General features: G+C 45.1%; 1 protein-coding gene across 1 annotated transcript in view; it reads left to right on the top strand.

Annotated features, from left to right (window-relative positions):
• Nucleotides 1-24697, top strand: part of KCNMA1 (potassium calcium-activated channel subfamily M alpha 1) — a 507394-nt gene that overhangs the window by 275243 nt on the left and 207454 nt on the right. Inside the window, exons 7-10 of the mRNA XM_049645990.1 lie at nt 1542-1617; nt 3760-3930; nt 5545-5636; nt 24126-24236. Coding sequence (XP_049501947.1) covers nt 1542-1617; nt 3760-3930; nt 5545-5636; nt 24126-24236 — 450 coding nt within the window. The remainder of the gene's footprint in view (nt 1-1541; nt 1618-3759; nt 3931-5544; nt 5637-24125; nt 24237-24697) is intronic.

Raw genomic sequence — 24697 nt, 5'->3', positions numbered from 1 at the left:
GTCTCAGATTCTTGCTGCACAGATGACATATTAATTACAAGGAAGTGGGCTTTTCTTGGTGGCAAGATTTGATGTTCCCACCTTAACCAAATGACTGGGCCTAGTGTAATTGAGTTGAGATTTTCTGATGTGATGCCATCCCAGGTAGATACTCTTAACAGAAGCATATAAACAGAATCTTGTCATGGGGGAACGATTAGACAAATCAGAATATGGGACATAAATAAGGCAGCTGACCTAAGTGTAAAGAAAATTAAATGTCTTTGAAAACAAACAGAAAGAGTTGGGCGGGGTGGGGGTGGGGGTATAGATTAAAGGAGAACAAAGCAGGGATTGGCAAACGATATAGGCCAAGGGCTAATCCAGCTCACTGCCTGTTTTGGTAAATAAAGTTCTGTTGGAACACAGACACATTCGTTCTCCTGCTTCTATGCAACAGCAGCAGAGTAGAAGAGTTGCTACAGAGACGCTGTGACCCACAAAGCCTAAAATATTTACCACCTGCCCCTTTATAGAAAAACTTTCAAGACCCCTGGAATACAGAAAGCAACATAATAACCAAATGCAGTCCCTGAATCTTGGTTAGTTCCTGTATCAGGGTGAAAAAAATGAAAGCATCAATAAACAATTTCAGGGCAACTGGAAAAATTCAAATAAAGAGTGCATTTTAGATGACGTTCCTGGATTCATGTGAATTATTTTAGGTATGACAGCTGTAGTGTGGCTGTGTTGCATGGTTTCCTTATGTTTTTTAATTTTAATTTTAATTTATTTTTTTAAAATATGTATTTATTTTGAGAGAGAGAGAGAGAGAGAAGAGTGCAATTTGGGGAGGAACAGAGGGAGAAAAGGAGAGAGAATTCCAAGCAGGCCCTGCACTGCCAGCATAGAGTCCAATGCAAGGCTTGAACCCACAAACCGTGAGATCATGCCCTGAGCTGAGGTCAGATGCTTAACCGACTGAGCCACCCAGGTGCCCCTCCTTATTTTTTTTTAAAGTTTATTTATTTTGAGAGAGAGAGGGAGGGAGAGAGAGAATCCCAAGCAGGCTCCGTGCTGTCAGCACAGAGTCTGACATGGGACTTGAAGTCACAAACCGTGAGATCATGACCTGAGCCACGATCAAAGTTGGATGCTTAACTGACTGAGCCACCCAGGTGCTCCTAGAGACAAAACAAATGTACAAAACTGTTAATTGATCAATCTAGATGAAGGGCATATAAGTGTTTATTATACTTTTCTTTCCATATTTCTATAGATATAAAAATGTTCAAAATAAAATTTAATTAAAAAAATTTAAACCCAACGGAGGGGTTAATTTAGGGGTCACTTTTAGTGGCCCAGATGTCATTTTTCTGTAGGCTCTGGCCCTACCTAGCTACTGATGCTGTCTTCTGGGACATTTCTTTATGATGGAGGAAACACTGGAGAGTGAAGGTGGGCTGCCTGTCCCCTAAAGATTGCTGTCACTCTGGAAGGCAGCCCCAGCATGGTCTTTTTTTTGTAACTTGGGGATTTTGCTTATTGTCTCTTTTGCACAGTAATTCCATCAAGCTGGTGAATCTGCTCTCCATATTTATCAGCACATGGCTAACAGCAGCTGGGTTCATCCATTTGGTGAGTATCCTTGAAGATGCTTCAGCTCTGGCTTTTCTGCAACAGGTACCCTCCCCCCCCCACCGTGTCATTTTATTACCTGAAATTTTTCTCCCTGAAGAGAAACTTCAGCCTAGCTGAAGAATGTAAGAGAAGGAGAGGCAACTGCACAATTGTCTGGGTGTCCAACCCTATACCCCAAACTAATTCCGAATGGTGAATGATGTTCGCTCCATTAACCTGCATTTTTCGGCTCACCGGGTTGGGGGATTTTTCATTCTGTCTGCAGTAACTCCAGGCAGCCACAAGATGGCAGTGCTTCCTCGGCCAACACTTGAAAATGTGTTGGTGACAAGGTTGAAAGTTTGACCCACATCTCTTAATGAACAACAAATTCAGATCCCTTAATTTCCCTCCACTTCCCCCTTACAAAAAGCTACCTTCGATTCTTTTGCCTGATTGCTTGTCAAGTTATTTTGTATCTCAAAAATGTTAATTCTTTTAAATTAATGACTCTTTGAAAGGCTTATATTATTAAGTCAAGCTATTCTCACCTCCTGGAGGCCGACTTTTATCCCTGCTTTTAGGGAACACAGCTTTTGTTGGAAGCATGTTTCATACAAACACAAACTGTTAAAACTGGAAGGAGCCTCATCTAATTCTGAAGATTTGAGTAAAAGTGCCTTTCCCTTGCTGAGGAAAGCCTCTATCTGCGTTAAGTGAGGGGAAGGGTGCATTTAGTTACCTAACATCACTGGGGTTTATGTAATTGCCATGCAGAGGAAGGCAGCCTGGCATGGAAGCCAGGGCTCTCACTAGTAGATCTGATGGCTCCCCACCCACCCCTTTGTGTTGATGGAATTCTTGGCTGAAATCACTCTTAGTAGGTAATCACCCCAATCACAAATGTGGTCTTTGGTAGGCCAGTGAGTTCACCTTACTATCTTGTGAAGTCGCTTCTGCTTCACCAGGAAACCTCCACGAAAATGGCACGTTGGGATCAAGAAGTCATGTGTGAAAGAGGCTAAGTTCTGGAACCTTTCTGCAGAGGAAGAGCGGGAGGCCTGGGGGATTGGAGGCCTGGAGGCTCACTGCCCACAGGGGCTGTGCTGGTAGAACACTGGCAGGGGATATTGCAGGGTTGGGATCTGGGGTAGACCTGGAGGCCCAGCCCACCCATCTCCCTCTCTCCCGAATTATCTCTCTTGCCTACCTCACAACTTGTTGGTGGATCAAATTCGATGGGAAGTGTTTTGTAAAGTCTAAAGCAGAGATGGGCAGCCTGCACCCCTGGGGCCAAAGGGCTCCCAATTCATCCATGCCCCTTTAGTGTAAGTATTGCTTCTGGCTGATTCACCTTCTGCAGAGTTGAGTTGTTGCTACAGAGATCACAAACTGTGTTGCGCAGAACTGAAAATGTTTACTATCTTTTCCTTTACGGAAAACGCTTGCTGACCCTTGGTCTGACGAGTTGCACAAAAGCAAATTGTTCTCATGAGCTCGATTTTCGTGCTCTCAGGGAAATTCCTGCCATTTGCAGGGTAGAGCCATCCCTGACATTCTGCAAAGTCAGGAGAGCAGAGTCAGACTCCGAGAGATGCTGGTTGGGGTCCGGGTGTAAGATCTGCATGAGGGAGGCCCACCGGGCAATCGCCTTGGTCAGAATGATGAAAGGACGAGGCCCTTTGTGGGAGAGGTTAGAATTTCTTTGGGAGTGCATGAGCCAGGCCCTCCGAGACTGAGCAGGAACTCACAGAGAAAGGTCAGGGCAGGGCTCTCTGGCTCTTCCCTTGAAGAGGATACTGTAAAACGTAGCCAGGGGCAATGCCTTAAAATTCAGCTGACTTCAAATCTTTAACAATGAGAAGAAAACCTAGGGATATTTACCTTTGTTTCTTCCCCTCTTTGTCCCAATCAGCTAGGAAGATATGTTTCTGTTAACAGCCTCTCCACTTTCTCTGTTACCTGTCTGGGGTGGGGGAGTGGGGCAGTAGGGGGATGGGAAGCTGGATTCTGAGTCATCACTACAGAACTTACCCGGGCAGCAGACACCTTGTGTTGAGGTGGCTGTGTATCCGGAAGCAGCCCGCTGGAGTTTTTGTGTCCCTGGTTTATCATATGTATATAATGTCATCCTTTTTCTTCCCTGTCCCCTTGCTTTAGGTGGAGAATTCAGGGGACCCATGGGAAAATTTCCAAAACAACCAGGCTCTTACGTATTGGGAATGTGTCTATTTACTCATGGTCACAATGTCCACTGTTGGCTATGGGGATGTTTACGCAAAAACCACACTTGGACGCCTCTTCATGGTCTTCTTCATCCTCGGGGGACTGGTAAAAGCTCTTTATTATGATGTTGATTTTTATGGTCATTAATATTTTCCGTTATCCATTTCTTTAAAGCTTTGTATTTTGACTCTGTTTCTTCATTGCAAGCAAGTGATTGCCTTAGTGTTACAATCAGACCGAGTCCATCCAAATGCAATGGTGGCTTTACTGCATATTTCTTTGGTATATGAGACTTGTTCCCCAGAGACCCAGGCACACTGCCCTTGTCAGGGTCAGCCTTTTCACCAGGAGGAAACCTAATTGTCTTAAGAAAGTGATGCTCACTTATTAAGTGAGAGTGTCTGTTCTTTAGTAATATGATTCAGAAGCTGATACCCTCTGCAAGGACAGTTGCTGTCACCTGACCCAGTAGATGCTATAGATACTCGGTAGACAGTTTGCGGTTTCAAGAGCTCCCCCACATCCTTCACGATCCTCTCCTGACTTCCAACAAACACTGTGGCTGGGGCCTGCCCCAGAGAGTAGGGTCCCCGCAGAGGATGGAAAGCCTACTGGTCTCATGCAGGTGGACATCATTAGGTGAGCCGAGGGTGGTTTTGTAAAGAACCAACCAACTCCATTATGCAGCAACACATGGGATATTTTCCCTCCCCCTTTGTAAGTCAGAAGGTTCTGCTCTTTGCTTTTCTGGTCTTTGCAGGTCATAACAGTCAGTTAGGATGTAATTTTTGAAAGGGGGATTTCTGGCAGCATATTGGGGGTTGCTGCATTTTGTCTTTCAAAGTAACTTAGGTGAAGTTTAGATGTTTGCACTGTTATGTGGTAAGTGATTAGAATCCTACTTCACACACAGCTTTCACATGTGTCCATGGCACATACATTTGTACTATGCATATACATCTCTCTGTTCTGTATGCATACGACATATATACATTTTAAAAATGTATATTAAATGTACATGTGCGTGTGTAAGCTAACACAAGCATTTCCTCAGCATCAGGGAGGTCCCGTAGGTAACGAGACCCACTTATCCAGCCACAAGCACAATGTTTGTTGGGCAAAACATGGCAGTTTTGTGTTTCTCCTTTCTTCTCCACCCCCCCACATGATTTCCTAAATTTACCTTTTGTGCTTTTTAGTGATTTTTTTTTTTACTGGATAAGTTTATATTATTTTAATCTTCTTTTGATGTTTATTGTCTTTCATCACTCATAAAGGCATTGATTCTCCTGTGAATTTTAGCTAGAAAGAAAGGTCTTCTCTTGCAGTTGTGTGTGTGTGTGTGTGTGTGTGTGTGTGTGTGATTTCACCAGCATGCACCCCCTTTACTGACTTTCCTTTAGCAAGAAGCGCTAGATGTCAACTTATTTATTCCTGTCTCTTTTGTATTTTTCTCGACTGCGATTTTTTTATTTTTGTTTTTCTTTTTTAGTTGTCCGGGTTGGTTAATGTTTGTTTTGTCCTGTGTATTTTCAGGAGCTTGCCCTTTTTGTGCCTTTATTTTTACAACCCACCACAGTGGTATATACCTTTGCAGTTCTAACCCCTTTGTGTTTTCGGATCTTAGTGTTCCGACCCCCCCCACCCCCTCTGAAAAGGTCACCCCCTTTCTTTGGCCTGTCTTTTCAGTCTCTCTTCTGTCTCCTGTCTTCTCCTCAGGCCATGTTTGCCAGCTACGTCCCTGAAATCATAGAATTAATAGGAAACCGCAAGAAATACGGGGGCTCCTATAGTGCGGTTAGTGGAAGAAAGTAAGTATGCCAAGAGGTTTTGCTGCCTCTGCTGCGGTAGAATCCTCTCTGCATGCCATTTTTTTTTTTGGCTCTTGTTTCTTTGTTTCATGCATGTAGGCAATGTTTGCCCGCTACGTGCCCGAAATTGCTGCTCTCATCCTGAATCGGAATAAATTCGGCGGGACTTTTAACAAACATGGAGGCAGAAAGTAAGTCAGTTACATCAGAAAAGATGTGGTTGAGTGACTTTCAAGAGCCCCTATGGAGGTGACACCTGAATCCTGCCCCTCCCTCCTCCTACCCAGGTGCTTCTGTGAGGGAAGGGCCACATTCTGTGTGGGGTGTGACGTCACCTGTGGACTGACTATCCAGACCTGTGCCCACCCGTTCGTGCCTTTCTTCCCCACCCGTCTTTCTGAGAGACCCACTGTGTTTCTCCTGGAACGGGTTGTAGATTACTGGGCCTGTATCTTCTGTTCTAATCCCTACCAAGTAAACCAAACTCATTCAACTGGCTTAGTGATTACATTCTGGTGCCCCAGACTAACGTGATGCCATCCTATGGGGTTGTTTTCATGCAGCAATAACATGGGATCATACTCCAGCAGGGAAGTCTTAGGGAGGGCAAGAAAAAGGTCACCTTGCCTGCTGTAAAGGCATCGTGGCAGCCAGGAAACCAATTCTCTTTAGCCAGGAGGCACCGAACGTGTCCTCAGAGGGACTCATTACTCAGCTGAAATTCCTTCTGGGCAAGACATATTACATTTATGGTATGTTAGGGTACCACATGCTATTCCTGATGGTCTTTTGTTTGACTTCCCATACATCAATGCTGTCTTCTTGGGGACTATTTCAGTTTGTGTTCAGATCGTTTTATTGATATCAATACCAGTGTCTGGGTTCGTTATCAACCTGAAATTTGACTCCTAAGTAAATGGCAGGGCCTTACCATCTCTGTCTTCTGCCAGAGCACTGTCTTGGGAGGAGAAGGCCTCCGGAGAGGCAGGGCTGGTGGCAACCATTCTTTACTTTTTTTTTTTTTTTTTAACTTTTTCTTGGGCACTCAGCCTTGTTTTTGTTGTTTCTGAGTTTTTGTTTTAACTTCCATAAAGTAAGAGGTATATAGCTTTAAAGTACAGCTCAAGGGATTTGTACCTATGTACACACCCAGTGATTACCATGCAGATGAAGATGAGAATATTTTCATCACTCAGGCCCCTTCCCGGTCATAGAAGCTCCTATCACATAACTAGGTCCCCCTCCCCCAGTACATTTTCAGATGAACTCTTGAATAGCCTATTTTGCTTTTTAAGAGAAAATAAAACTATAGCATTGCCCTTCCCCATCCTCCACCCCCATCTCCTCTGGGCCCAGTAATCATGTTGGATGGAGCAAACCTCATCTCCTGTCGGTGATTCCAGTGCATCCTGAGCTCAGGTGTCCTGTCCTTCCTTCAGAAAATGAAGAGGTGGAAAATAAAAAGACTCATTTTCTTGAACTGCCCACAGGACACCAGTTTCCTTTCAAAGGAACAAAGGACAGTGAGCGAGAGGAGGCCAGTTGGCGTCTCGTCTGTAGAGGCAGCACGTTCCTCCACCTTTCCTCTAATGGAGCCCTCCTCTCCCTATTATCTTAACAACCCTGGATGAGATTAGAACCAAGCTGTTCTGATTTCTGGGCCATTGGTTGGATCCAAAAGGCCAGATAAGTCCAGAGATTCCCATTGGTCATTTATTCCATTGCCAAGAGAAAAACAGCTCCTCTGTCCATTTTGCCTTTAAGGTGTGAACAGGTCGCCATAAAGCAGAAGGCATTCTGAGGGCATGGGCTCTCTTTACTCCTCCCACCCCACTACCTCGGCCAGCATTTCCTTGTCACTGCCCCCGAAGAAGCCAATAAAGTCAATTGCCCCCAAGTCTATGCTGAAAATACTTCTTGACTCTCCCTCCAGGTAAAATTTTTTTTCCCTCTAGTTTCCCTAGTCCAGTGCGGGTGGGCCTGGTGGCGGGTGGCTTTTGTTGGTGGGCATCCCAGATGAGGACTGAGACCAGCAGTCACTCACCCACCCCTGGTCTGATCCCATCATCTTTTTGCCCTGGCACCTCCACTCAAACCCCCGAGTGCTGATGACTTCAGATCACAGACTCCCCGCAGCTTTTGTTCTGTCTCCATCTCTGTCATCTTTTACCACCGGCTTTTAGCCTGGTGTTTTCTCTGTCTCTTTTTTTCGTCTCCCTTTAGGAAAATACACACTTTGCTTTTAATGTTCTCTTTGGGTCTCTGATGTCCCCCGACCCTGAGGACAGAGAGTCGGTCCTGTCATCAACACTGGGACCGTTCACTTTACTTTACGCATTGTTTCCAGGTTCAAAAGCTAATTACTAAGTAGTTTAAAGAAGCCCTTTGGTCACTTAGATCTTTCATCAGAAAATATAAGCTTGGGAAAGGAACGGTAATAAAGGGCCATTAGCACCCTTTGTTTGATGTTGTTTTTCCAGTCAGTAGAACAAGATTGATGAAATGTTATGTTTGGCCAAAATTTGAGTTTTCATTTGGAATTCAGCGTTGAGAGAATGGGCTGTCAGAATCAATAAGTTTTCTTTCGCTTGGGATATGGGCATGTGGTAGTAATTAGCAATATAAGGTCTTTAGTTGAGCAACCAAGCATGGATTCTGGCAGCAAACATAATGAGAAACTACAGTTGTTCTATTTCTAACGTCAAAAAGTTTCCAGATAAAATTAAATGCATTTGCAAAGGGAAAGCAGCTAAACTTTGTTGAAAGATAGAGCTCAGACTCTTAAAATAGCGTGCTTTGCCCTGTGTTTTTGTGTATGCAAAAATACATGTGCTGTATTCATGGATACACGTATGTACACTCTTCTCCCCAGGATTTCATCAAGTGAACGCCCAGAATGTAATTAAAACATATACATAGTTAAGGGATTTGTTTACACATGCATATCTTACTCAGAATTACTCTAACAATGCATTAACTTGTCAGAGAATTTAAGGTAACTTGTGACCCAAAAGCTACGGAGACACACAACTTTGAAATCTAAAGATGATTTAAAGTAAACACACACACACACACACACACACACACACACACACACACATTAGGCAGAAAAGTTCAGGGTTTTGTTTACGCAACACCCAATTTCAGGATATTGGAGAACATGGAGGTTTTGTTGGCACCTCATTTTCGGTTTTGATCAATGTGTTTGACATAATGTGAACACTTCATATAGCATCCCCGGCACGTCCTCACCGTCAACATGGGATCAAAGGCCTGGCCTGGCTTCCTCCAACATTCACTTCAGTGTTCCTCACTTGACCTCCCACAGGACATCCAGAGCCAGCAGTAGATGTGGGGACATGTCAGCTATTCTCTATCTTATTATGATGCATCAGGGCTCCTAAGAATAGGAATTGGGTGTCAGTGACCAGAGGTTCAATGAGTGGCCTCGGCAGGCAGTCTCTGTGGGTTGGAGGTCTTGGGGACAATTGTCCTCTCGGGCTGAGACCCCAGGTCTTATTCAAAAGGGTTGCCTGCCTACAGCCCAGCTGACCCCCGGGGCCGATGCCTCCTCCTTCCCTTCATGTAAGGCCAAAGCTGCTCAGAGGTGGGGGAGCAGTGGGGTGAGGCTTCCATGGCCTTTGGGTCCCAGCTTGCTCTCCTTCCTCCTATGGCCCTTGCTGTTCCCCCCTGAGATTTCCTCTCTGCGTGTGACTCAGCCACTCCTGGTTAGTTTATGAGAACTGACAAGATCATGGTCTGAGGTCACATGGCCAAGGGCCATGGAAAATAATCAGCCACAGAGAGGAATCCATCTGTTGTAACCCCCTTGTTAGAGGTGGCCGGGCCAGGGAGCCATCCAGACCTCGTGTTTCCCATGATGGGCTTCTGGGGCCCCCAACTGAGGCAGTCCTAGGCCAGGTGTTTGGGACAAGGAAGAATAGGATAGCTTTGGATTATTCTACTGATTTCTGTAGCCAAATGCTGAGAGGACACACAGAGAGGACAAGGTATAATAGACGACAAGGAGAAGGCAAAGGGGACCAGGGAGGTGAATGAAGTCTTCTTGAAGGAGAGGTTCTGTGGCTGAATGAGGAGGCTAGGCCTCTCTTCTGGTTGAGGGAACCATTGTCACAGACTAAGCTAGCTCTAATTTCAATTCAGGAAAGTTGTTTGTGAAACTTAAATACTGTGGCTTCTCTTAGAACTCTTCTTTATATAGACAAAGCTTGGGTCACAAGCTTTTGGGGGTACTTGTAGATGAGAAGTGACTCGTTACAGCCCAGAGCCCTAGGACTGCCTTCTCTGACAGTAAGAATACCTACAAACTTGCATATCGCTTAATTCTCACAGCAACCACCAAAGGGAAGTATTATCATCTCCATTTGCAGTGGGCGAGGAAACTGAGGAACAGAGAGGTTATGTGACTTGCCTGATGTCACACAGCTAACAAAGGGTGCATCTAGGGTTTGAACCAAGGGGCAATCTGCTTCACTGGGCCGTGCTGCCTCTGAAGATCATCTCCTGAGACCCCTTTTTGTTCTGAACCTCATGATCCTATGGTTGTTCTTCCACCTCTACCCATAAGTGGGGCCACAACACCGTGCACATGATGGAAAGGAAGAGAAATGCACGAGTATCACTGTGGTCCTGTGTTTTCCTTCTGCTCACCTACTGCCTCTAAGGATCCTCGCCCCACCCCAAGGACAAAAAGGTGGGGAGGGGACTGAACCGTCTCTTCCTTGATTTTTCTCATTTGGTTAGACTAGGAATGTATTTACCTCTTGTACACTTGTAACAATGAGGGGCTCTCAAGGATAGACAGATGGATCATTGACCAAAATTGTGCCTTATTTGTGGGTCTCAACACTTTCAACCTCTTCCTGGGGAGCTCACTTCCTAGGTTACCAGCCATGGCAGATTGTAGTGATCTGCCAGATGCAGACACCCTCCTAGGCAGAGTCTACCTGCATGGCATCTTAAGAAGAGCATTCCCTGCCCTGGCAGACATATCCACCTGGCTTCCTTCGGTTTAGAGAACTTCTTTGGTGGTGGGTTCTTAACTGTCAGTGAAAATTAGAGTAGCAGGACCTCCCTCCCTCCCGCCTGCCCCAAAAGTCCTCTGCAAGATCCACTCTCTAGGTTTATTGCAGAGCTGTAGGTGGAAGTGTTACCCTCAGGAGGCTGGGTCTTCCTGGGGGGAGTAAGGCAGTCTGCCTTCAACATGGCCTCAGGATTGTAAAAGGGAGCCCTAAAGCCACAGAGGTTGGCAGAATGTATCATGCTTTTCCATTTAAAAATGAAAACAGAGTACTTTATTATGTTCTTTAATGTGGTGGTTATATTTTAAAGAGTTTTCAATAATTTAGATAAGAATTTCAAGAGCTAAGAAATACTAGAACACAGTTAGTTTCCTGCCTCACTCTCCGTTCCTGTTATCATTTCCACTTGCTCATTTTCAGTCCACGGATGTTCACTGAGCGCCTCTGTGCCCGGCACAATGAGGGTTGTGTTGGATGCCAAGGATTCGGTGGTGAGCAAGCAACCCGTGGGACTTGTCCTCAAGGACATTACAGTCGCCAGGAGGTTACAGGCAATGAGCAAGGCTATGACTGAAGAAAATACCAAGTACAAATGTTCATACATGTGGCAAAAATGAACACGAAAAAGACTAAGATCCTATTATACAGCAGAACAGGGGTGACTTACTGTAAAGAGGTCCTGGGAGGTGACCTTTCAGAGGAGGGGATGTCACAGCCTGTTCCGTGGCTGTGCACCCCAGCTTTTGTTACTCCTAGGCTGAGAGGAGTCAACACCCTAGTTTTAAAATTCATGTCACACGGACTCCGCTTACAACCATTGGTCTTTGGTCCTACTACCGTGGTCCTACAACCATGGGAGTAAGTCTTAAAATCTTATTTTCCTTTCAGACTCTATTTCGCCTGTATAGTATACTCTCCACAGACTTACCAGGAGAGGGTACCCTGCGTATCTTCCCTGGTTCCTTATTAGCGGGTTCTTATTAAAATTCTGTGTCTCCTCATATCAGAAATGGTCTCCTCATCCATCTCTCTCTGTGGCCTTTGTTCCTTTATGAGACCACTTTCTATTCCCTCCTGCCTGGCTGTCTTGAAATTCCGCTCCATTTTCTCCACCACACTCAACCTTTGTCTGCTGTGGTTCTAGACCAATTTTTGCTTTTTCAAAGAATTAGAATCTTAAACGATATGCTGTGCCCAAACAGGCATTACCGATGACCCTTGATCAACATGGGCTTAAACCGCACAGGTCCACTTACACGTGGATCGTTTGAGATAAATACAGTACAGAACTGTGAATGTGTTTTCTCTGCCTTAGGATTTTCTTAACATTTCCTTTTCTCCAGCTTGCTTTATGGTAAGAATACAGTCTGTGCCATATGTAACACATAAAATAGGTGTCAATCGACTGTTTATGTTATTGGTAAGGCTTCCAGTCAATGATGGGCTATTAGTAGTCAAGTTTTGGGGGAGTCAAAAGTTACATGTGGAGTTTTGACTTCACAGGGGTCGGTGCCTTGACCCCCATGTTGTTCAAAGGTCAAGCATATTTCTTTATAAAGACTCACTCAGTCTACCCCATAGCCATCCCCCCAACCCTAGCCTAGGGGAACTAGCGTGAGTCATGCCTTCACCGTCCATTCCACGTGTGATTATTGAGTGCTTGCTACACACAGGCACTGGGTATAAATGTACTTCTTCAAACCCATGAAGATTTCCAAATATGCCACATCTCTCTTGAGCTATGCATTATATTATTTGGCCACTAAAGTGGCTGGGGAGTTCAAAATCAGAGCTTATTTAAGCCTCTCCTCTTGGTTCCCAGAGGTGACCGTCTTCCTATAATAACATTTCCATGTGTACTTTTTCTGATAAGGGCTGACTCCAGCACTTGGGAATAGGATGTGGGGTTAATTCGTGTGGTATTGTCTTGGGCCAAGTACCATGGGCCTCCTTTCCTTTCCCGTCTATGTACAGCTTGGGCAACACTCACTCTCGCTTCTGCAAAGCCTGACGTGGCGGGTGGGGGGTTACTCCTGGAGAGAGTGTTTCCTATAAGGTGCCATTTATGATTTCTAGATCACAGACATCACTCTGGTTGAAATGTGACTGAGGCTTTGCTTTTCACACAAACGTCTGTCCTTTGACAGGGAAGCCATTCAGTCCTCTCCTTGCATGGCCCATGTGATTCCCAGCCTGAACTCCCAGCAATGTTTTCAGATTCCTAGATTTTAAAAGCCATAAATTAGCAAATCATCAACATATCACCAGGAAGGATCATCTGGTAGCCATTCTAGTCAGAAGGAAACACAGGCCCCAATAACTGATCTTCACAAAGATAGGAAGAACTGTAGACAGACAGATACAGTAAATAGGAAGACAAACAGATAATTCAAGTTGACAGACCATCTTGGACTGATTAGACATTCTGCTTTGATTAACATTAAACTTTTGGGGGAGGAAAAAAGAATTGAGATTGCCCTAATACTTTGGAAAAATGACCCCTTTACTACTTCTGAAATTCAGAACCGAGGGGCAGATACCGAAAGCAAGTGTCATTAGATGCTGTACTGTATAATGTAACATGCTAGGTATTCCTTTCTGATGAGAGGGGTCTTGGTGGGTGTGGATGTGGGCGCTTCTTTCTTTGCATCTGCTTTGGATTCTTGTAAGCCACATCTTCAGCCCCTTTCAAACTTGAAGCTCTATTTAAAGAGACTTGGATGCATATTAAATCAATTTCCTGATAATACCTAATGGAGTGAAGGCTTGCTCCACCCTCCCCCCTCCACTTTCTTGCTGTCTCTCTTCCTTTCCACACACTTTTCAAAATGTTCCAGCTATTGTTCTGAAAACAAGAATAGAAATGTAGGTGGGAGATGAACTGTGTACCTAAAAAAAAAAAAAAAAAAGTCATATTCAAACCTAGACTTTTGCTCTCAGATAGTCTTTCCTCCATAAAAAAAAAAAAAGAAAGAAAGAATTTTGAATATGACTTTTCTAATTATAATCCCTAGAGAATCTTTCTGCTCAGCCTCATGTTTGATTGGGTGAATCCTCCCTGGGTAGTTTCCAAATCTAAACAACAAACACCACCATCCGAGAGTAAGTTTCACCGTGTTTTCTGTCTTCCTGGTATGTCATTTCTTGTGTTGGAAGCCTTTCCAGAGCCACACAAAGTGGTTCCTAGTAGATTTGGGTGTGGCCCACTGCTGCTGCCATCATACACTGAAAATAAACCAGGAAACTCTCTAGCTGTCCAAGCCCAGTGTCTCCTTCTAGTAAACTTACAGGCTGTTGTAATGTGAAACTCATGAAAATCTGATTCTGTGTCTCTCAGGGTTTGGGCTCCCACATCTAGTACAAGTGTTGCATGACAATGATCTGTTCCCACCCCGGAACCATGGGGACTGCTCCAGATATGGTACCAGTTGTCAGTAAAAGCAATCTCATCCCCCCTTCCTATCCCTTCTTAACTAGGGGACATAGAGGCAGTTCGGAGGTAGATTCATGCCTGTCTCTGGCGAGGCTTTGCAACCTTAGCCACTGAACTCAAAGGCAAATGCTGGCTAGGATATAGAACAGATTTAGGAAAGTTGCCATCCCAGCATGTTTGCTCAGCTAACAAGTATGTGACCCCCTGCCATGTTCCAGTCACTGCGCTAAGTGCTGTGGCTAAAGAATGAGCAAGAAAATGTGGTTCTTGCTCTCCTGGAGCTTACCTGAGACTTTGACCAATCAGAACCATCCAAGGAACAAGTGGTAGCTAAATAGAGGCTTGATTATGTAGGGAATCATCCCAGTGAAATGCTCTTTGGCAGGAATTTTGTTCAATAAAATCATAAAGACTGCAAACATTTCAGAGGGAATGCTTCCAAAAGCATTGGATAATTCATATTGTTAAAATGTACCCTTTGGAGCAGTTTTGGGCAAAGGTAATAGCGGGGTGACTTGTGCACCTAAAAACCTATGGTTTTAATGATGGGCCCAGTAAAAGAGGGATATGGAGAGACTTGGGAAGGTGGGGGAGCTGCTGACGCTACCCTGAGTGCCCCTGTGTTGTATTATGTCTCAGCCGACCCTGACACCTGTGAACTCCTCCCAGTTCTTACCTGTGTAACAGATGCTGGAGGCCAGTTGAGGCCTTTGCAAGTGTGCTGGATCTACTCAGAGGGGATTGGATAGCTAGCAGCATATGCTAGCAGGGACAACACCCTTGGGTGTGGCTGGGGAACAAGGCCAGGATGTGTCAACTTGATTGTCATTATGGGAAGGTAGTCCCAACAACATATGCTCTAGGGCCATGATGCATGATTTACCCGGAGTGTTAGCAGGGAGGTGGGGCTTGCTTTGCACATCAAAGCTAACAGACCTCCCCTTTACCAGGGCAAAAGTAAGAGCCATTTCTGTGCTTGGACTCATTATCCCCCCATTCCGCCTTCATCCCCGAAGGGTATGGTTGACCTTGGCCTTAGTCTTCTCTTCTCTTGGTGCCTCTTATTCAGAAGCAGCATTACCAAGTAGAGACAGGCAAATCTACTTTGATCTGCATAGAGGAAAGTGCTATTCAGTGCCCTGATTTCTCTTAAGATTGGAAGAACCAGGTCAAAGGAAGATTGACTTGCTTGAAAATGGCCAAAGGCTACCAAGTCTGCAGTAAAGGGATGAATAAAATGTGGAAGGGCAAGGGTATTGGGGAGAGACACAGTGTAATTTGTGAGAGTCAGGCAGTTATGGAATTGCTTACTTAAGATCGGTGTATAATTCCTCTTGGGGGAAGGAAGGAAAGAAGGATGGGGAGAGAAAGAAACCCAAACAATACCAGCATACTGGGTTGTTGTGAAAATTAAGTGAGAAATTAAGGTTAAGGTAAACAACTCTTCCAGTTAGGGGCTCTTTGATTATAGGCAACAGAAACTGGTTCTTGCTAACTTAAGCAAGAGAGGAATTTTTTTAGAAGGTTAGAGTACCTTATAGAATTCAGAGAAAAATTGAAGAGCAAGATCCCAGAAAGGACAGAGTTGAGCTAGGCAAGCAGCTCTGGGACCCAGCAAGCAGAAACTCAGGGATAGTCATTATAGGGCTTTGCACGAGGATGGATCCCACTGTGAACTTAGTGTCACTCCATTCAAGGCTGAGAAAGAAGTATTGATTGGCCTAGTTCGGGCAGGGAAACTTGATTAAAGGTCCCAACACTATATCTCATTGGGGATGACTGGTTCCCCAAATTAAAAATGAGGTGCCATTGACAGAAGAGAGGGTGTGGGCTGCACATGTCAGTACAGCCAATGCCTCCTGAGGTTCTCAGAATTTATTTTCAAGATGCGGACTGAGGCTTCCTTTAGGCAACAAGCTACAAAAGATATTTGATCATTCCTTGGGCATGGTCTAATTATGGAGATGTAATTGTGATCTAGGATGGTGGAGGTGTAGATATAGACCCCTCTGGCGTTGTTTAGGTCCTGACCATCTGCATATGATCAGATGCACCTACTTTGTGCAGAAAGTTCTGTTCTGGTCAGGACATCTCAGTATTCACTGTTGGCATTCCCAATAGTCTGTCCTGTGACCTTGCGGCTCTGTTTTATAGAGGTGCCTTTGCTGCACTGTTGGGATCTATTTGCTCAGCCTTCTGCCCCTTTTTTAGGGAAACTGCAAAGCAGCCTGTGTCTTCCAGAATAGCTCTATTGACAGCTGGATAAGATGATTACTTTATTCTCTTCCTCACTAGGAGGGAGAAGGCATTTCCTTTCTTTGTAATTAGGGAAGTACTAGCTGTGGCCCTGGGTAGGAAGTCTTATCTCCAAACCTCCTTGGGCTTTTTGTTTGCTTGTTTTGTTTTTCATTTGTTCTAACCAGAAATGGCTAAAGCCAGCGTTTGGGATTATGGCCTCAAAACACACTCACAGTTGTTTTGATTTCATTTTTGCCCTCCTTACATGTACTGTTCTCTCACAAACTCGAAACAGATCTGGGGTAGCAGAATCAGCCAATGATCTGACAATCTTGCCGTTAACTAATGGTTATGTTTCTTCTACACTTACAATGGCATCAGGTGTCCAAGACAAGCACACCTTACCAACCAGTCCATTGGTCAGTAGATAGTTCTGGAAAGTCTAGCAAGCTTTGGAGGTCCTGAGCCAGGTCCCTAGGTGGAATGGAAGTGATGGGTCCCTAGGTGGAATGGAAGTGATGGGTTTTGGAGTGATGGGGGTTCGGAGCTGATGGCCAGGAAAGAATTCTTGAGACATCTTTGGTGCAAAAAAGTTGATTTTATTAAAGCATGGGGACAGGACCTGTGTGCAGAAAGAGTTGCACTGGGCTTGTGAGGAGTGACTGGTTATATATACTATGGAGTTGGGGGAGGTGAAGTCAAGAGGAAGTTTCTTAAAGGGATTTCCATATGCTAAAACTCACAGATTACTGAGGGCCTAGTTTTGTCAAACTAAGGTAAGTTTTTTTTTTTGTTTTCCCTCTAGCAAAACATCATTAAGATAGTAGGAGTTCCTGGAGATTGGGCTATTGATAAGATTGCCCCTTTCTGGTAATTTTACTAAGATATTTGTAAACTGATAGAGACTCTGTCAATGTAACCATTTGTTTTCTGTCCTTTCCTTTGTTCTTGGGCACGCAGAAGTGCCTAAGGAATATCACACATATCCCACCTGGGTGGGGGGGCCATGCAGGGTGTCGGGTGGCTTGCCTTATGCTCCCTCATCAGAAGGATGGGACCTGCACAGTCTGGAGCTAGCTTTTGTTGGCCATAGGTGAACTGCCCTGCATGGACGTCAGTTCCTTTGGGACTGGCTGTCAGTACAGGAGGAAGTGGGAAGGCAGGAGTTGGATTAGTCTCCTTCCTTTTAGGCAGTGGGGTCCTGCACTTCACAGGAAAACCTGGTTAACAGTCATCCTGAAGGACATGATCCAAAGTAGGGGAAGCTGTGGGACAAAGCAGTCACAGAAAGCACCACCAGGTGATACAGAAGGTCAAGCCCAGAATCTGCCCAGACCTTAGCTTGTGTGAGAGTCTTGGAGAGATAGTTCTGTGGACACTGAATGGTTCAAATTCAACCTTGGAGGGATAACTTTAAATTTTAGTACTGACCACTGTGTGCTTTGGGTTGTGGGGTCTCTTGCTGCCCCCAGCCTGCTTTCTATGTGATAAAATGCTGCTGAATTTCCCTGACAAGTCCTTCTTAAAATTCATTCCCACCAAGCCAGTGGCTACCATTGGGGTGTGGGCGGGGGGCAGGGGGAGGTTGGGGGAGGTTGGATGGAAAGAGCATGATTAGAAGTCTCAGCAGAAAGACAGAAGAGATTCTAGCATATGTATTTGATATAAATATTATAGTTTTACAGAGACATCTAGATCAATATATGCCACATTTCATCTACCTCTCTGACAAAGTGAGCACAATGTATTCAGGGAAAGCTGTATAGGATTTTCAATTTACTCTGTGTGATTTATTGTGACAGGATAGCTATGGGTTTTTTAAGTTCTTTATACTTGTTCCAGTAAAAATGGATATAGTATCTTTAAAAATAAACAGCCCAGAGCTGTGCATTTTACATTGTCTTCCTAGAATGAGGCTGTGCTAAAGAGCGATGTGAGACCTCCCTGCCCCCAGGGGGGACCTGATGCAGGCAGATTTGCCTCAGTCCTTGCTCTTTAGCTGTTTTGAGGGGGGGGGGGGGGTGGGGGGGGTGAACAGGGAACTGAATTAGGAAGTACTGCTGACGTCTAGACAAGATGTGATGGTGGCCTGGACTAGAAGGGCAGAGAGCTAGAACTCTGTGGGGGGATCCATCGGTGTCGGTGGGAACAGCCCAGTCAGTCTGGGCTCCTTCATTTTGTAGTGACTGGCCCCAGTCTCCTGACTCCCAGCCCAGCGGCATCAGCCCTCCCTCTATCTAGAAGGCACCAAACCAACGGGGTAGGGCTGCTCATGCTCTGCCATTCACCTTGTACTGAATCTCTGGGCCTCAGTTTCCACATCCAAATAGCAGGTACTAGATTAAACATTCACCAGGGGCTATTCTCATACTAAGATAAACATGAGACTGTGGAGTGGAGCCCATTACTTTTCAGGCTCTAAGAAACACTACCTGAATCTTAAAAATGTGTAGATTTTAGTTTTCATTAGCTAACCTCAGCCTCAGTGAGTCTCTGGAGGCCTCATTCACTGGAGCCTTGAAGAGTTTGGGGGCTCCCTCGGCATCCTCCTCTTATGCCTCCTGCCCTTGGTCACCTCCCCTAAGTTGTCCGTTCTGAAAAGCCGCAGTGGAACTAAGCTCAGAAACAGGTTCCAACTCAACTGGGGCATCCTGGCTTCCCTTGGACATCTCCAAGAAGGATAGGAGAATGATTGAGGAGAATGTGTGGGATTGCATTCTGGAGGCAGAGATGCTTAATGATGAGAGAGGCATACTCATGGTTGTTTAGTGAAGATATACCCATTTAACAAGCAATTGGCAATTTTCTGGTGAGCCCTGATAGAGTTTGTAATAGTCAAGCATTATTCTTAAGGTTGTCATACTCATCCACTTCATCCACTGATGCCACACTTGCTCATGACACATCAGTCCAGCCTGTGTTTATGGAGCCCTGCCCCCAAACCAGGCCTGTTTGCTTATACTGGATGAGTAACTCTTTTCCACTGAATGCCATCTGCTACTATTTTGGCATTTAAGATGCTTCTTCATGCATCTGAGAGGAATCTTTTGATCCAGCCATTAACATTAGTTTATCCCAAGAAAGATTTGTTTACAGAACTTGACAAAGTTTTAAAAACCCAAAAGTCCTATCCGATCAGAAATCGTTATTGATTTAAGCTTGTTGGCCATCTTCACAAACCATGCGTCCAGGCCCTGTAAATATCAGTCATTAAGACTGATAAGATTGACATTAAGATAGACTAATCAGTAGTCTGAAGAAGTTCAAATCACATTGGGAACAGCATTAGTTACCTTCATAGTGTAACTTTCCTAAATATTCTCCACTGTACATGGATCATTTAGGTTTTCCGTATCTTCAGGATCCTTGGACTGGAGAGGCGGTCCTGGGCCGGACATAGCATACAATGTTTAAAATGGATATTTGCATCACTTTGCCATCCCTTGACTGACCAAATTGTGTGGCTTAAGTTTAAAAACTTGATTTAGAGTTTCTGCCTTCACTCACAGTATCTAGTGATGCTGCAATACTGTGATGTTTTTAAAAAGAAAAATTTTTTTAATGTTTATTTATTTTTGAGTGAGAGAGAGAGCTCGAGTAGGGTAGGGGTAGAGAGAGAGAGATACAGAATCGAAAGCAGGCTCCAGGATCCAGGCTCTGAGCGATAGCACAGAGCCTGATGTGGTGCTTGAACCCTTGAACCATGAGATCATGACCTGAACTGAAGCTGGACGCTTCACTGACTGAGCCACTCAGGTGCCCCAACACTGTGACGTCTTAAGTGAGAATGATCTTCGTCCATCTCGGTCCCCGGCTAAGTCTCTCTCCTGGTCCAGTGAGGACCCTCCATCATCCCCTCCACTGTGTGATGAGGAGGGCATCCTGCTGGCCCAGCTCTGCCTGCCATAAAGAGCAGAACCTGGAATACTCCATCCTCTGCTCTCTGCCCTCTATCACCTTCATCTGAACAAGCATTAGAGTCGGGGACCTGGGTCACATCCTGGGCAAGTCACTTTCTTGCTGTGGGATGTCAGGCATGCGGCTTAAGGAAATTGAGGTTAAGAGAGGTTATCTGCAATGATATAGGTTGTAGGAACATAGGGTTGTTTAGGATTAGGTGAGATTCCAGGGGCCGTAGAGCACTTTACATCTGTTACCTACTGATTTATAGATATCACATGAATCCCACCATTTAATAATGCTTACAATGGCCCAGGCCCTTTACTAGGCTCTTCGCATGTATTATCTATTTAAATAAATCCTCAAGATAACCTCATGAATCAGGAACTAGCACCAGCCCCTCAGAGACTCTGACTTTATAGTTGTAAAATGCAGAATTGGTATCTTGCCCAAGACTATTCAGTTATTTAGTGTCTGAGCTGAGCTAACACGGGGCTATCAAAGTACAAATCTCACATGGTAGATTTGTAGGTGTCATGGAATCTGGCAGAGACAGTTTTGGATGAGGGTCTCTTTGGCATTCTTCAAATCATGCACCATGAACAACCATCACTCTGTGTACAAGGAGGACACACCCTGCTCTCAGTCTTGAATATTTTCAATTATATTTTCAATCATGGAGGACATAAGAAATTCTGCTTCTCTTCTCCCTGAAATAACATCCTTCCCCAAACTACTGTCCCTGGAGTCTTCGAAAGTCTTGCAAATGTTTCTGGAAAATAAATTTCCCTTTTTGCCATCCATCCCTTGTACTCCTGCAGGCCCCTGGTGCTTCCTCAGACGTAGGCTGGTGAGAGCAGATCTTCTGATGCAGATGCTGAGTTAGAGAGGCGACTTCTCCCCATCCATCAACTCTAACTGCATTCAAACATGTTCAATATGTGGGCTTCTTGATAACTTCCACTGTATGGAAAACAAAATGGAGGGAAATGATTATTGGCACAAAAGGAGGAAGTCATAAATCTTCAAATCAGATATAGGACAGATTGGAACAATATGGGTCCTCCAAGGTTGCCATGATAATGTACCTAATAACTCTCCTTGGGCAAAAAGGCAATCTGCTTTCAATCAATCTCGCTTTTTCTGAGCAAAAATACCAATTATGTTGAAGGAAGATTTTTTTTCTTCCTTTTTGATAAAGGCTGCTCTTCACCCCAGAAATCATGCTGTAGCTAAAAGATATATATTCTCAATTGTCTAGAATGGTATTGGACAGCTAGCATCAAATGAGAAAAGTCAATCCTTTTTTTCTCCCCTCTCCTGCCTGCATTTGTCTACTTCTTAAGAGAAGTGAAAGCTAATTAAAGGCTTAAGGGATAATATTGATTGCATTGGAATATATTTTATATGTACCCAGCACATTTTCAACTGAGAGAACCCTGACTCTTTCTAAGGCTGAATAAATCAGCTGGCAGGGCCTTTGATTCAAGGGTGAGAGGGTGAACTCATCTCCTTCCCTTCCACTTCTTGCACATCTGTCCTAGAGATGAATGATTTCAGAAGAGGGAGAGGCAATGCTGGCCGATGTTCATTCAGGCCTTTGCGTACAGGATGGGAAGGATGGATGTTCAGGCATTTACCCAGACCTATCATTGATTTGAGTCCAGCTTTAAATAATCACCAGGCTTCTACTGGTATAGAACTTTGAGCTTTGCAATGCCTGAGGCAGGAAGCTAGCTGGATGGTATTAGCCTCTCAGCTCCCTCATCTATTGAACGGGGATAAGGAGCTTGCCCAGGATCACACACGTCTTTGGGGGCAGAGCGGGGAATCCCATCTGGCTTATTTTCGCATCCAGGTGAGAGGAAGGGCCCACCCCAGAACTGTCCTGTGGAGGCGCCCGTACATTGGATTCATGCTGGGCTTATTCTCAATCATAGACGTCTGTAGGCAGAAAGCATTAGAATTGCCCCATGCAGCCCCACATGTCAGATCAGGAGGGAGGTCCTATTTCTCTCTCACTTTCTGAACATACTTGGCAAATTCAAAATCAGAGATCTTATGCAAAACATGCAAATTCATTTGCAGCCTGTTTTGTCCATATAAATGCACGTGTCACAAGAAATATTTTAAGATATGACATGATAAAAACGTATATAACCCGAGTGTTCTGTTTACGTCCTATAGTCTCACACGCTGTGTATTTCAGGAGGGAGTTAGTCATGTGGGTTTGGGGCATTTGGAATGGGTGGCCAAGGGACCTCCCTGTACCTGGCTGGCACTTGCTAGAGAATAAAGTGATCATGCTGGGATGTCTCTTCTGAGGCAGCCACTGACAATCTTTCCTCCCTGCGATGGCCTCCGCTTGCCCGGCCACTAAGTGCAGCACCGTAACAATAACAGTCCATAATGGTGATATTATTAACTGCATTGTGCATATTATTGATTTACTCTTTGTTCTGCATCATTATCCTTTCACCAATGAGTTTACTGCCTTATTCTCACATACTTAGTCAAGCACCAAATTACAACGAAAGGGCAGGCTCTTGTAATGGCATCTAATGGAACATTGCATAAGTGATCATCACTTCCTCCCATTATGCGCTGCCTCCAGCCAATGAGCTTTCTGCCTTATTGGAATGTGCACAGAGCAATTATGAGGTGCAAGGGACCTAGCCATTCTAAATTTTTTCCCACGAAATTACCATGCTTCGATGTTCACCACCTACCCATGCCTCAGAGCCCAGCCAGGGATTCAGCCTCTGTCGCTAGCAGCCTGAGAGGCACAGGGACCTGGGCTGAGCCCCTTGCTACAGTCTTCTTATTAGAAGCCAGCAGGTTTCATCTCCACAGTGAGGCCCCTGCTTTGGGTCATGGGGCTAACTCGTGCACCGAAGTGCTTATTCCTGATTGAGCATTGGATAGCAAATGTAAGTGGCCATGGTACAGCCAGGTTGGTTCAGATTCATCAGATTGGTCTGGGAGCCCAAAGATATTGGGGGGACTGTTGTCCCGGCAGTTCTGGAAAAGAGGCTTATCTCCTCAGGGGGAGCCACCATCTCCAGAAACAGAAGTCCACACCTCCCTGGATCAAGGCAAACAGTTCCAGCCTCATCCCTTTCTAGCTTCTCCCCATCTTGAAGTAAATCCCTTCAGCTCTCATGGAAATCCCAGGCACCCTGAGGAGGTAGCTATCTGGGGATGGACAGCCTGCTGCTGATCTCCGATTCCATAGGCGTCCCATCCCCATTTAGCCCTGAGTAATGCTCACTTACTGTAAAGTGTTACATGCCCCCATTGTCGGAGGAGTTATGGCGGAAAAATGCAAAATTTCCTTTTTACTGCTTATGGCCAGCAGAGCCCATAACGTGTCAAGCCGCACATTAGCCACCCTGATAAAAGTCCGCTTTCTTACACACAAAATCATCGTTTCAGCAAGATTTGTTATCTCATTACCTGATAAGCTCTATGTCATAAACCAAGACCCATTCGGTAAATCTCTCAGGAGGACGCTTTGTGGGCAGAAAGGGAAAGATCTGAATCTGCAAGGGACTTGATAATGCAGCATTTAAGCGCACGCATAATGTCACTTATTGTTAAAGGCATAAAACCACTTGGCCAAACGGTTGGGCTTTTAATAGGATTTTGTGCAGCATCAGGTGAGAAGCCATATGCCTTTTCTGTCTCGGAGTCTCTGAACACCTGCCAGCACCGCTGCTTTGCCTCACAGCCCTCTGGGGATGGGAGCTGGGCTTTAATTGAGGCCTCGGGAGGAGAAGAATGCTTCCCCGCAGCTGTGCGCTTCCTCTGTCTTGCCTGGGGTGGGTGCTGGGTCCTCGCTGGGTTGGCCCCATCTAACTGGCTTCTCCTGTTCAGGCACATTGTGGTCTGTGGACACATCACTCTGGAGAGTGTTTCCAACTTCCTGAAGGACTTCCTGCACAAGGACCGGGATGATGTCAACGTGGAGATTGTCTTTCTTCACAAGTAAGGGGCCCCTGCTGTTTCAAGACCCTCCACTCAACCAGGCTTCCTGAGGAGGGCTCACTGAATATCTGTGGAGTGGTGGTATGGGGGCAGTGTTGGAGGGTAGTGCAGAGTTGAATCAGCCATGTGGCCTCCTTAAAGAGGACAATCTGGAACCAATGGAAAGGGAACATTAGTTCAGTGGTGAGAACACCACCTGCCTCTGTGGAGCAACTCTGGCAAATAACAGTGAAGTTCATTATGGGTCAAATACGTCATTACCGTCCCATCAGCTGTCTGAATCTATTTGATCCAGGTGTGTCCACAGTGTCTGGTGTGGAAGATTAGCTGTCTCGTGTGGATTCTTTACAAGTGCAGGAGGGACACAGTGGCCAGGAAAGACACAGACATAAGAGGAAGCAGGGTATAATGTAATGGAAACAGTTGCAACAATAATTCCCATTTCTAGAAACCTCCGCTGT

The sequence above is a fragment of the Panthera uncia genome, chromosome D2, assembly GCF_023721935.1.
Source record: "Panthera uncia isolate 11264 chromosome D2, Puncia_PCG_1.0, whole genome shotgun sequence".
NCBI classification, from domain to species: Eukaryota; Metazoa; Chordata; class Mammalia; order Carnivora; family Felidae; genus Panthera; species Panthera uncia.
The sequence above is the reverse complement of the archived record's forward strand: the minus strand, read 5'-3'. Positions and strand labels throughout refer to the sequence as shown.